Genomic DNA, 11,757 nt, shown 5'->3' with positions numbered 1-11,757 from the left:
CATTACAATTGCTGTAGCGATTGTTAGGGTCAGTGAACTTAAAGCAGTATTCATAGATTTTTTTTCGACACTTATTTATAGTCAAACAAGCTCACATCAGTTTCCTGTTTGCTCATCCAGCAGACTTAATAACAGTGACAATTTTTGGTGACTTGATGAATCTAAGTCCAAGGCCTTTTAGCTCTGTTTTGGTCTTCTCCTGGTGGAAATATTTGTTATTATATTTTTCCTTTAGCTGCTAAACACTCTCTAACACTGTCTCTAACTTTGTCTGCTGTTTGGTGCTAGGCAGGTAGTGTACAGTGATATTATCAGAGGTTTATTTTTCACTACTGCAAACACAGCTGATTAGAGCAGTGAGACTGAACCAAAACATTAAAGCTGCAGGTTGCAAAACCAAAACAGAAAGCTGAAAGATGCTAAAATGCACCGTAGAGCTGAGGAGAGCTGCAAAGTCAGGTGGTCATTCTCTGTGGGTTTTCCTTTCATATTAAACATAGTCATTTGTTCTACTATTCACATAAAAATATTGGCTAGTGCAGCCTTAATATTTGTCATGTTATGAGTTGTTATGTCTGTAAATCAGTTTACAACAGCCTGTACAGCTGAATCAGTCTCATCCATGCTTGTCCCTGCTGCCATGTTTCTGGCTCTGGCACAGGAAGATTATGTCCCCATTACAAATCATGGCCACAAAGATCTGATTGGTTATCAGTTTTTCCAAGTAGGGAAGCAGCCATTAGTGAGCAGAACACCAGACCTGTTTGAATCACTCTCAAAACATTTAAGATATGGGCAGCATATCTCTGAAACAAGTCTAACAAGTACACAAACACGTACACATGATTGATTACCCCTGATGTCAACTGCCAGCATCAAAAGCAAATGGAAGCAAACTGCGCCTCAGTTATTTTGTTCTCAAGTCTTAGCAAGTGTAGGGTCTACACGTGATAAAACCGTCAGCCAAGAAAACAAATCGTCTTACTGTCCAATCATAACTCAGTTGTTACGGGTGGAAGAAATTATCAAGATATTTTCCCCCATTTTGCAGCAGATGATTTATTCTATTTGCAGAAACAGGCAACATCTGTGTTTTATCAATAACATTCAAAATGTATAAAAAAGAATTGTAAAAAAAAAAAGAAAAAAAAACAGAACAAAACTATATTCTAGGAGAAGAAACTGACAAAAACAAAAAACAAAAACATCTGATTTGGAGGCACTTATGGCTTGGCAATACTTGTGCAGTCTGAGTTTTCCCAGGTGGTTGTAGTCAAGCGTCAAAGGCTATGATTACATTATTGGAACCAAAGGGGATGCACTCAAACACCATCACATCACGGTCTGATAAGTGATCACTGGCTTTGAAGCTACTGTAGGACTTTGACAGTGATCTACAGTGACCATGAGTATCATCTCTGCTACAAGAGGTGGCCTCTAAAAACAGTATATTTATCAATAGTGTATCAAAATGCAGTTAATTATGGACAAAAATCAACTATTTACAACAGAAAACAGCAAAGGAGATGCTCAGTGATTTCTTCCTGGGAATAAAAAAAAGAGTCTCTGGAATTATTTGATTCTTGCAGCTTTCCAAAGAAACGAGCAAAAGTTGCATTGTGCTGCATTAGTGTCCAGTTGACCCCAGTCTCTGTGTGTCACAAGGGGATTAGCATCTCCTTCTCATAACGCCGGCCCCCTTGTTCATTCAGAGCTGGGCGAGGCAGCCGAGTCTATGTCGTCATTTTCCAGGTCGTTTGGTGAAGCCGACTGTCCTCCTTTCACTCTCTTCCACTTCATCCTTCTGTTCTGAAACCACACTTTCACCTGCAGCAGAGAAACACGGGAAATGTTACTTTAAAGATTATGAAACTATGCGCTAAACTATGCGCTGATTTTAGGATCAAAGGACTGTGTTAGTTTTATTATGCAGCGTCATCAGCATATATGGAGAAAACTGTTAAGTAAATTTGAGCTAAATTTGCCACAGACAGATGAATTAATTAAAAGAATCACTAGTTGCAGCCTGTCGTCTGTAACAGTTAATACTACAAATAAATACTCTGCATAAGAACTTGAAACAATAAATATCTATAGCACACACAGACACAGCACAGAATGTATTTTTATGGTTCATATTTGAACTTGTAACAGGATCACTGTGGCTTTTCTCTCTGTTTTGCAATTTTTAGCACAATTTACAACATGGTCAGCAGAAAAATAGACAAATAATCCCCCACAAATCTCCCAGCGCAGTATATAAATTGGCTCAGTATGCGTTGGCCTTGCAAGTTGCATGAATTGTCAGTGCAAAGCGCTCAGTTCTGGCTCAAAAACCTCTGCTAATGCAGGCAGAGAGTATCGTATAGACAGCAGGTCAAAAGAGTCAACTGTCAGGATGTCGGCCTACAAAGGATGTAAGTTTACTCACAATGTGGACAGTGCTCATCTGTATCACTGTGCTATTCTGAAAAGAAAATATCATGCCTGTCATGCAACTATTCAGCAGAGAATAGCAACGAAAACATATACTTCCTGAAAGTTGAGAAAATTACAGGGAAAAAGCAGCAGAAAAAAACAAGTATAGTTAAATCTATGATGGATAACCCTCAGTCAAGATGTTATACACTGATTAAATATGGTGACAGACTGTATAAACTGTAATATATCACTCAGACCAGACAAGGTCCAAACAGCTACTATGTAAGACATTCACACAATACTGATACAAGGCTCCGTGTCAAATTAAATCTGTGCTTGTGTCATGCTTAAGTTACTCTTGATATATCAGATGAAGTGATACGAATGTTTTACACATTTTGGATACTGAGGCCGTCCAGCGAAAGCCATGTATTTTTTACATTTGGTGAGGATTAAATGAGTCAACAAAATTCTCCAGAAACAACAACAATCTCTCAACACTTTCTGACATCCCTGATCTGTCTGTGGTACTCAGTCCCAACAGATTCCTACTTTTTTCAGGATCAGTTATTTCCTTGAACAGCTGGGCACTGCAGTTTTTAGCAAATTTTACTCAGACAGGAGGAAACAGTGCATTTGTTGGGGACTATTTTCAGCAACTAACTGATACACATTTGATGCTCTAGTGAGTACACCAGCAGGATGGTGTGTGTGTGTGGGACTGACTCGGAATAAAGCACAGTGTGTGTGTTTACAGTAATGAAAGAAACCCGCCCAGTGTGACAGTGCATTGATGTGTTTTTAATTGCTTTTGGACAAGAGTGGAGCTCTATGACACAGATGCTTTAAGACAATAAAACCCATTAAAAGCTGCTGGATTATGTTACAATGCAACAAGACAAAACTCAAGCCTCTTTTTCTTAGAAAAGCTGACAAAGTGGAGACTCATGGTTTTCACACAATCAGCTAAAAAATGTATGAAAACTATCTGCACTCACTCTATAAGATGATTGCAGCAACAAATGATTCTCTGTGGCCATCCAGCCTATGTGCTGTTTCAGCTGAATTTCTGAGGTCAGAGATGCTTTGTGTGACCTCTGTGCATCCCACCGAGCATCCCTCCCTGCAACTCTGGGACTCAGATGAATCTGTTCCCACATATTGCAGCCTCTTCGTCTCCCAGTTCCTCCTCTTCTCATCGTGACTGATTGAAAGGACGGCAAAGCGCCAAAGCGTGTAGGATGAGTTGGAAAACGCCGGCAAGTTGCAGTGGGAGCTCTGAGTGAAGATGGAACCTGGCTGTATGTGTGAGTGTGTGTTGGCCTTTCTGTACAAGTGTGTGTGTGTGTTTTTCAGGGGTCTGGGAAATAGATTTAGCAGCAGACGGCAGTATGTGTGGTCACTGTGGCATCGTGGCCTCATTAGGAGGAGCTGGGACACTGGGCCTGACAGACAGACTGGGGTTTTATCCAGCAGCATCGACACATGTTCGCCCGATTTCATCAGGTCTGGAGCTGCCGCCCACTCATTAAAGCTGCATGTCATTCTGCTACAACCACAGGATGAAAAGTATTCTGGAAAAAATCGCTCATGTTTATGCCTTATTATTATACATATAGTGGACGTAGAGTCCTTTAGAGTAGTCTCCACCATAAAAAAAAGTGATGATTACCGTTCAGGAAAATTGGCTTGTTTTGTTTATTCTGTTTTATTTTATGCTCCATGAAAATCTTAAGTGAAGTTCTTAAGAGTTATTTAAGTGTCATTTTTCTGGGGGATTTTTGGTAATTTTTTTTTAATGGGAATTTTGCTGCTGAAAACATATAACAGTAGGAATAATAAAAAATGTTATTTGGAAATTTAGGAATGCAGCAGTTATAACATAAACCTTTCAACTAGATCTAGTTTTTTTTCAGAGGATTTGGGTATAAAGTGTATCTATTCTAAAATCAAATTACTGTTCTCTCATTATTTTTTTGACTTTACAAAATTATTAGTGAAACGACAACTTCATTGTTCCATATTCCAGAGGTTTGAACACAAATACATGTGCAGTTACTGTGGAATGATAATTATTATCCTTTATCCCACCCTGCTGCGGGCCACATGTGAGGGAGAGGTGGTGTACCTGTCTCTCTGTGAGGTCCAGGTTGACGGCGATCTCATAGCGACGGAGCCTGGTCAGGTAGTTATGGTGGGTGAACTCGGCTTCCAGCTCTCTCAGCTGCTCCTTGGTGAACGCTGTGCGCTCCTTCCGGGCCTTGCAGCTGGAGTCCACCTTAAAGCTGGACTCCTGGATATCTGGAGAGAGAAATGCAGCGTGAGGTGCTGGTCTGTTTGTCTACTCAAGGTTATATGCTGGAAAATACACTTCACATTATTTCATAGGAAGGTATGCACATATTGTTCGCACTTTTTCCATCACATTTGTTTAAAATAGAGCATAAAAATACATATAAATGGTAACTCAAGTTTGTCTAAACATATAATTGCACCACTTGACTCCTCTATTTTCATTTTTATTCACAGGTAATCCGATTTGAATTAGCTGTCTGGTGATTTTGTGACCATTCTCTAGTTGACTATTAAACAGACCTTACGGACCTCTCCGACCAACAAAACCACAAACTCAAAGTCTCTTTAGTGGGAGGCCCCCTCATATAGTAAACACCAAAACCAGCACATTAAAAAGAGACCACCCTGACCTGAGCTTTCAAGTCCTGATCACCTGCATCGTGTGTGCGTACAGTGAGTACATTCGTGCATTTATTCTGCCTGTATTTGTCTGTCCTGCATGCACGTACAAATTTGTGCATTTAAACACTCATTCACAGTGTGTGTGTGTGTGTGTGTGAGAACGTGTCGGCACAGGGCAGGGGCCACCAAACCAGCCACAGAGGGACTGAGTTAGGGGAGGAATGCAGCGGAACATCGTTAAAGCCTCTAACAAAAGAACAAAGGTGCGGATGTGTCCAGGTCTGAGTGCTACGTAGGTGTGTGGTGTGTGTGTGTGTGTGTCTGAGATTTCCCACTGGAGCACTTAGGGAAAGATTCACATTAACTCATCTCTACATGACAGCAAATACATCACCAAAAAAAAAAAAGAAGAAAAGCTTGAGATAACTCTATGAATGTGGCAGCAGGATCGACATTATCCAAGCTTTCATAAGATGAGGGATGTGCAGTTTATTGCCGGGATTTAGAGATTTCTCTGCCTCCATATTTCCTAAGAAATTGTGGAATTTTAAACCTCATTTACCAAGATAAATATAAATGAAGGCGAGCTGATTTAACTTTCAGCGAAAAACCCCTCTTGTGTATTAAAGGGAATGAGTTTTTTTGTAATAATTGTGCATTGGTAGCGACACTAGATGCTGATGTAATCTCTAGAAAATGGTTCTAATTTGTCAAAGTGAGAAGTTTTGCTCGGTGCTTGCCAGAGCACAGGGCCAGAATGTGAAATGGACTGCAGTACCTGGTCCAGATGTGATTGGGCAGACCAGGACATGTGTGTATATGTGTAATTGTGTGTGTGTGTGTGTGTGTGTGCAGTTTGTGCATATCTGCTCAACGTGTGCAAACGCCTGATGTGTGTGCCGGAGTGCCCGTGTGTCATGCCGGAAAAACCTTCTTATTGTGGTTTAAATGTCAGTAATGACACGCTGCCCTGAGTGTGCCGGCGCTGGCTGGCCTCGTCAGGTCTGGTCTGGAGCTGTGCCAAGCAGTTTTTTAAGTCAAGCCGAACACCTGGCAGGGCACATACTGGCTCTCACTAAACAGGCCCCCAATAAATATCCTGCACAGCCAGAGGCCGTAAACTTGCAGGGAGAAGGCTTCTGCACCCAGCAGGGTCCCAAAGACAAACAGCATTTGGTGCCTTTTTGGGTGGATGGTGCAAAAGTAGTTTGTCTTAATCAGGACAGAATTAAAGCTGTTGTAAATTAATGATTGTTTTAAAGAGAAAACCCCAGGCGAAAATTACAGGTTTGACTGATCACATAATTTGTGTGTGTAAAAGTGGGAGCCAAGATTTCACAATGAATTAGGATCTTTATCGGTAAAGCCTCTTATTTATCGTTTGTAAGCAGTAGTCAATTAATGAACAGTTCATAACACACCACAACACTTTATCTTGTATCTGTAAGCAGATATCAGGATATTTGTGTGTTTATTAATATGTATATATATATGGGTAATGTTTGTTTGATAACATAAATTATACATAAAGAATCGTCTACATGAGTTTAACAAATTAACACACATTAACAAGTGCGTAAAATAACTGCTTCATAACATCTTTGCTTTGCATACAGCTATGTTATTATGTATTCTGTTTGCTTCATAAGATGAGTTACAACTAGTTACAAATATATTAACATTTCAAGTGTTTGTAGAAAAATCATGTGAATTTTAAAAAGTCCTTATATTTGCTCACAAGTACAATATAGTGTTTTTTAATTTAATAAGTGTTTCATAGGTGTTGTCCTCAGTATAAGAAATGACTGTACTAATACTAATACTGCTAAAAATAATTTTCTCATAGTAGCATGTTCACTTGAGCAGCAGAATGTTTATATGAACACCCCTGTTACAGAGTGCACTGTATTATCTAAAAAAAAATATTGGTCAAACTTCGTACCCTAATGTTTAGGGTTTTGGGCAGGTCTCTGTGAGTGCACCACATTTTCATATCTGTATAAGCACACACAGACACAAGCAGACTGTACAGCAGCTCTGTCTGTAATGTGAATGCCTTCAGGGCTTTTTCCTAATATATGCTCTTCTACCAGCTCGTCAATGCAAGACTGAATGGGTCTTTTCTGAAACCAAGAGCTGATGTAGTGGTCAGACATGTTGCATGCACTCAGTGGGAGATTGTGTTACGGCTTAACGACAGGAAAATGTCAATGGATAAGAATGTAAAAAGTGGGCTCACAGGCAAGTGATTTTACCAGACGTGGTCTGGCATGTTTTCAGCGCAGTGAGCGGAGGTTACAATAAGGTAAGAAAGGGAGGGATGGGGGGTCTGCACTCACCCACCACCCTGCTCAATTAGAGCTGTGTCTGTTGCAGACACTAGTCGTGTAATTATTTCTGCTCTTTATAATCAGATATGCTTTGTTACATTTGGATAAACTTGAACTCCTGTCATTGTACATTATACTCATACAGTTCTTGTGACAGTAACTGGACTGTTATGCAAACTCCACCTATCACCTTAAGTAGATTAAAATAAACATTAATACTGTCCATATAATTAAATCTCATTTAAAATATATATGAAAATGTTTTTAAGCTCTACAAAGTTTTACAAAAGGCTACTTGATGTTCTCCAAAGTAGAAATGTATTGTATTTACTCCAAACGTTGTCTTTCTTATTAGGTGTTATTATGTGCAAAATACCAATCTTATTGCATGAATCATCATCTTAGTGATGGGAAATGAAGTAAACAGGCTGAAATTTTCCTCAGTTTCGAAAAGACTTTCTGATGAAATGTGATGAAATGTAAAAGCTCCAGATGTGCTGGACGTTGTTTTATTTTCATTCTGCCAGCGTCAAATTCAATGTATTTCAACTTCTACACATTTACATTCAGTTTAAATATAAACATGTTCTTTAGTCTGTTGCTCTTGTTGTTAATAATATTACATGTAAGACTTTTAGAGAAATTGGGCTGCCATAGATAGCACTTCTACTTCCTACTAGCAAGTGTGAAATATGATAGGTGGGATATATAGCACTTTAATCCAAAAACATACAATGATCTGATTTCAGTGCCAACAACACAATTCTTACCATATATGAGGATATGCAATGACACGTTCTTTTGTAGCCTGTAATGTGAATATTATCATCTTATAGCTTCTGGAGTTTGGTGAAGCAGCAGAAAATCTCAAATCAGTGAAAACTGAAAACTATTTTTTCATGACCTCTTTTTTCTTTTCAATGGTTAAAAGTTTTTAAATGAACAATTATTTATTCTTTAATCATATACTACAGCTGGAATACGTGTTCATCTATTTCAGCGATTCACTTTTGAGACCTCTAATTCTATAATGAATACTAATAAATACCATCTGAAGCACCTGTGATGCCTTAACACTTCATAACCCTGATGTCATTTTTTACCAGCATCTTTACTCTGGTCGTACTGTTATAAAACAATGGTCTATTTCCAACGGATACAGGAGCGCAATGAAACATTCAGACGCCTCGTTAATCACTTCAGCCTTCTGAAAGCCCCTGAACAATAAGAGGATGCAACTGCTACTTAAAGTGTGTGTCTTGAACACAAAAAGTCTTGTCACCTACTCACCTTTCACATAGCGATCTGGTGAGGGTGCTGCCTTAAGACCGATTTGGTGAGGAAATAGAGAGAATTTGTGTAAATGCCAGCTGTGATGCAGGGCATGGGAGAAATCCTTAACCTTGACATAGTTAACATTCTCTAAACTATTAATGGAGCAACAATGGCTGTCAAATGTTTTTTTACACTCATCTATTGTTGCGGAGAATGGGAACCAATTTTTCATTTTTAATCCAAGGAAATTAAGAAAGTCTGCCAGATCAAGAGCTGAGCTGATTTCTTGGAGCCTTTCCATGTTTCCTCCCCATCTTTTCTCTATATTTCCACCACTACTATACACCACTGTACAGTAGAAAAACAGGAACGTCCACCATCATTTTTAAAACTCCCAGATGTGCATTTTATTAATGTATGTTTTCCTTTACTAAGCCCTCTGTGATGAGCTTTTGGATGCTCTACTTTTTCCTATAAAGCAGCATACCCCAGCTGACTCCCATCAATCCCAGCGTGCCCTGACTCACCTGTGACATCTCTCTTCCTCTTATTGGAGCTCTTCTTGTCCGAGTCGGCTGACGCCACACTTTGGGGTGAGTATTCTCCCTCCAGGCACCCGGGCACAGCACCTGGCAGCCTGTCTCCCCCTACACTGTCCAGCTCAGGCCCTCCGCTCCCGCTGCTGCCGCCGACCACTGCAGGGGTGACGACGGGCGGGCAGGCCTCGGGCGCTCTCGCCCGCGTCTCGCAGGGGTTGAACTGCCAGTCAGCTCGCTGGTAACCCCCCTGGCTCTCTTGGTACAGTCTGTCATCGCGGGGGTAGGCGGCGTGCGGTGCGGTCGGCACCAGGCAGGAGCTGGAGAAGTCTGTATAGGCCAGGAACTCGGGCTTCTGGTGGAGGGAGAAAGGGCCCTGCTGGTAGGGCGACTGCAGATTTGCTCCCGGGACCCCTGAGTGAGGGTTCCTCATGCAACCCCAGATGGGACTGCTGGGGTGGGCGCTCCGCATGCAGCTGCTGGCTGGCTGATCCATGGTAATGCAAAAACACTTCACACACTCTTGAATAATGTCTTATTACAAGTCTTTTCCTCGCTGAGGAGTTTTAAACCCTCCTCAGAAAGTAAGTTAGGACTGGAAATCTGAATCTTTGTCACTTTTGAGAAATATCCACTGCAGCTGACTAAATGCACATCATCGTTTCTCTGCATCCACCGCTGGAATACTCACTTCTGTCAGACGCTGTTGACTCTTCCACAGTCCAGAGCGCGTGAGGATAGACGCCTTCCTGTGACAGCGTGTTTCCCTCTCTCTCTGGGAGCGTGTGTGACGTCCTTTGGAGCCTCTGGTCCTGACACACTCTCACACACTTTCCCCCTGTCCTGCACTCACACACCCTCTCTCCCTGACTGATCTGAGTGGTTTGTGGCTCGGCAGGAGAGCTGCATCCGCAACTGCATGACTCTCCTTCTCGGGCTGGCTGTTTTCACAACTCTTCTAAGGCATTCTTGACAAGTGAGCCCTCCTCCTTTTTAAACGTATAGGTGGGAAAGAGTGGCAAGTTTATGGAGTGTAACGTGAGATTGCAGAGGAGGAGCCCTGCCGGCCACATGTTGGTAGTACCCTCCAAACAACCCTGCTTCATCAACTATTAATCACGAGGGAAATTTTATATGCACATCTAATGGGCTTTCCAGACATGGGGCTTTTTAAAGGGACATTGTCTGTAAAATATAAAGTGAGCACCCACCCACATGGGAGCTGGGGACCCTTACTTATTTCAGCTCCTTAGCACTTTCTGACACCCAATTTAGTTCCCTTTTTTGACACCCTTTAGAGGAAAGTTAACCCTAACCCTTTCACTGTGCACCCCTGATCCCTGCCTGTTCTGTCCAATCTAAAAAGTCTTTTTTTTTCTTTCTCTGTTTTTGCGTGTGTGTGTGTGTGCACATTAATGCTACAAACCCAAATCCACCTGGCTGGACTTTCCTTTACTTTGAGGTGATAGGATGACTGGATTTGACATTGGCTCTCACACCTCTTGAGGTTTTCTCACTTTAGTGAAACACACTATGAAATTTCAGAGCCATATTTCAAAAATACAAGCTCATATTTTCTCTTAGCAAACACTGTGACTGAGGGATTGTGCTATTTTTTGCATGTGTTCCTGTGTGGGGCTTTTCTTACTTATTATGTCTGAGATATTAAGCAGTAGTAGCAATTGTGTGTGACAGCAACTGCATGTAGATGAACCACAACTGGATCAAGCAAGGGTGTAATTATTCAATTTTCTGATCACTGATTTTTAATCTCTGCATGCTACTCACGATAGAACCCACTTCCCCATGAAGTAATGTCTCTAATACCATTAAACCTTTTTGGCTAAACCAAACTTTGGACTAAATTTCAGCATATCCGTTACCCAATAAACCCACTGAACCACACTTTACAGAAATGCACAGTTTTTCTTCATACTGCTCATTTTTGTGAGCTGAGGTTTGCCTTCCTCCTCGTGTGTCCTCACTTTGCTCCTGACCTCTGAGACAGGAGGAGAGGTGGATCACACCTCTACCGAGCGGACAGAGAAAGACAGAAGGCAAGATTTAGAGATCGAAGCTACGAGAGAAGAGGAAAGAAGGAGAAAAAGTAAGATGTTTTGGACCTCTGCTGGTGACTATCTCTGAGCCAGGAAGAAAGGGAAAAAGAAAAATCAGCTAAAAAGTAGCTATAATTACCCTTTATCATTCTCTGGATACTACAATATAATCTGACCCTCCTTTGTAGACAAAGTAGACTAGACTTTTGTGGATAAAGTCATTCAAGAAAAGAAATCTGGAAACAACACAGAGAGTAATAAATAGAAAAAGATTTGAATATCCACTGCCCCAAAGGCGAAGGGAAAGGGAAAAAGTAAAAAGAGATAAAGAGGCCAAGAGAAAATCAGATTAGGAGAAAGCCAACAAAATCAGAAGAGGATGAAATGAGAGAGAAAAAAAGAAAGTCAGATAGAGCAAGCAGAAGAGAGACAGAAAGGAGA

At 41.0% G+C, this 11,757-nt stretch overlaps 1 protein-coding gene across 1 annotated transcript; it reads right to left on the bottom strand.

Moving 5' to 3' along the window:
- Window positions 1-306: 306 nt before the first annotated feature.
- On the bottom strand, window positions 307-10,438 carry meox1 (mesenchyme homeobox 1). Its single transcript, XM_018679369.2, has 3 exons — window positions 9,251-10,438; window positions 4,550-4,722; window positions 307-1,827 (listed from the first exon to the last, which is right to left on the bottom strand). The coding sequence occupies exons 1-3, from the start codon at window positions 9,753-9,755 to the stop codon at window positions 1,705-1,707; spliced, it is 801 nt and encodes a 266-aa protein (XP_018534885.1). The 5' UTR covers window positions 9,756-10,438; the 3' UTR covers window positions 307-1,704.
- Between the last annotated feature and the right edge of the window lie 1,319 nt (window positions 10,439-11,757).

This window comes from Lates calcarifer, linkage group LG23 (assembly GCF_001640805.2).
Source record: "Lates calcarifer isolate ASB-BC8 linkage group LG23, TLL_Latcal_v3, whole genome shotgun sequence".
Classification (NCBI taxonomy): Eukaryota; Metazoa; Chordata; class Actinopteri; family Centropomidae; genus Lates; species Lates calcarifer.
Note: the sequence above shows the minus strand (reverse complement) of the source record. Positions and strands in the feature narration are given on the sequence as shown.

What these genes read in the sequence shown, in the direction of transcription:
- meox1 (XM_018679369.2), bottom strand. Translation starts at nt 9,755, where the DNA reads ATGGATCAGCCAGCCAGCAGCTGCATGCGGAGCGCCCACCCCAGCAGT. An exon ending in GAGGAAGAGAGATGTCACAG is followed by an intron (nt 4,723 to 9,250) that starts GTGAGTCAGGGC and finishes TTCTCTCTCCAG; the next exon opens with ATATCCAGGAGTCCAGCTTT. An exon ending in TGGACCTCACAGAGAGACAG is followed by an intron (nt 1,828 to 4,549) that starts GTACACCACCTC and finishes TCTCTGCTGCAG; the next exon opens with GTGAAAGTGTGGTTTCAGAA.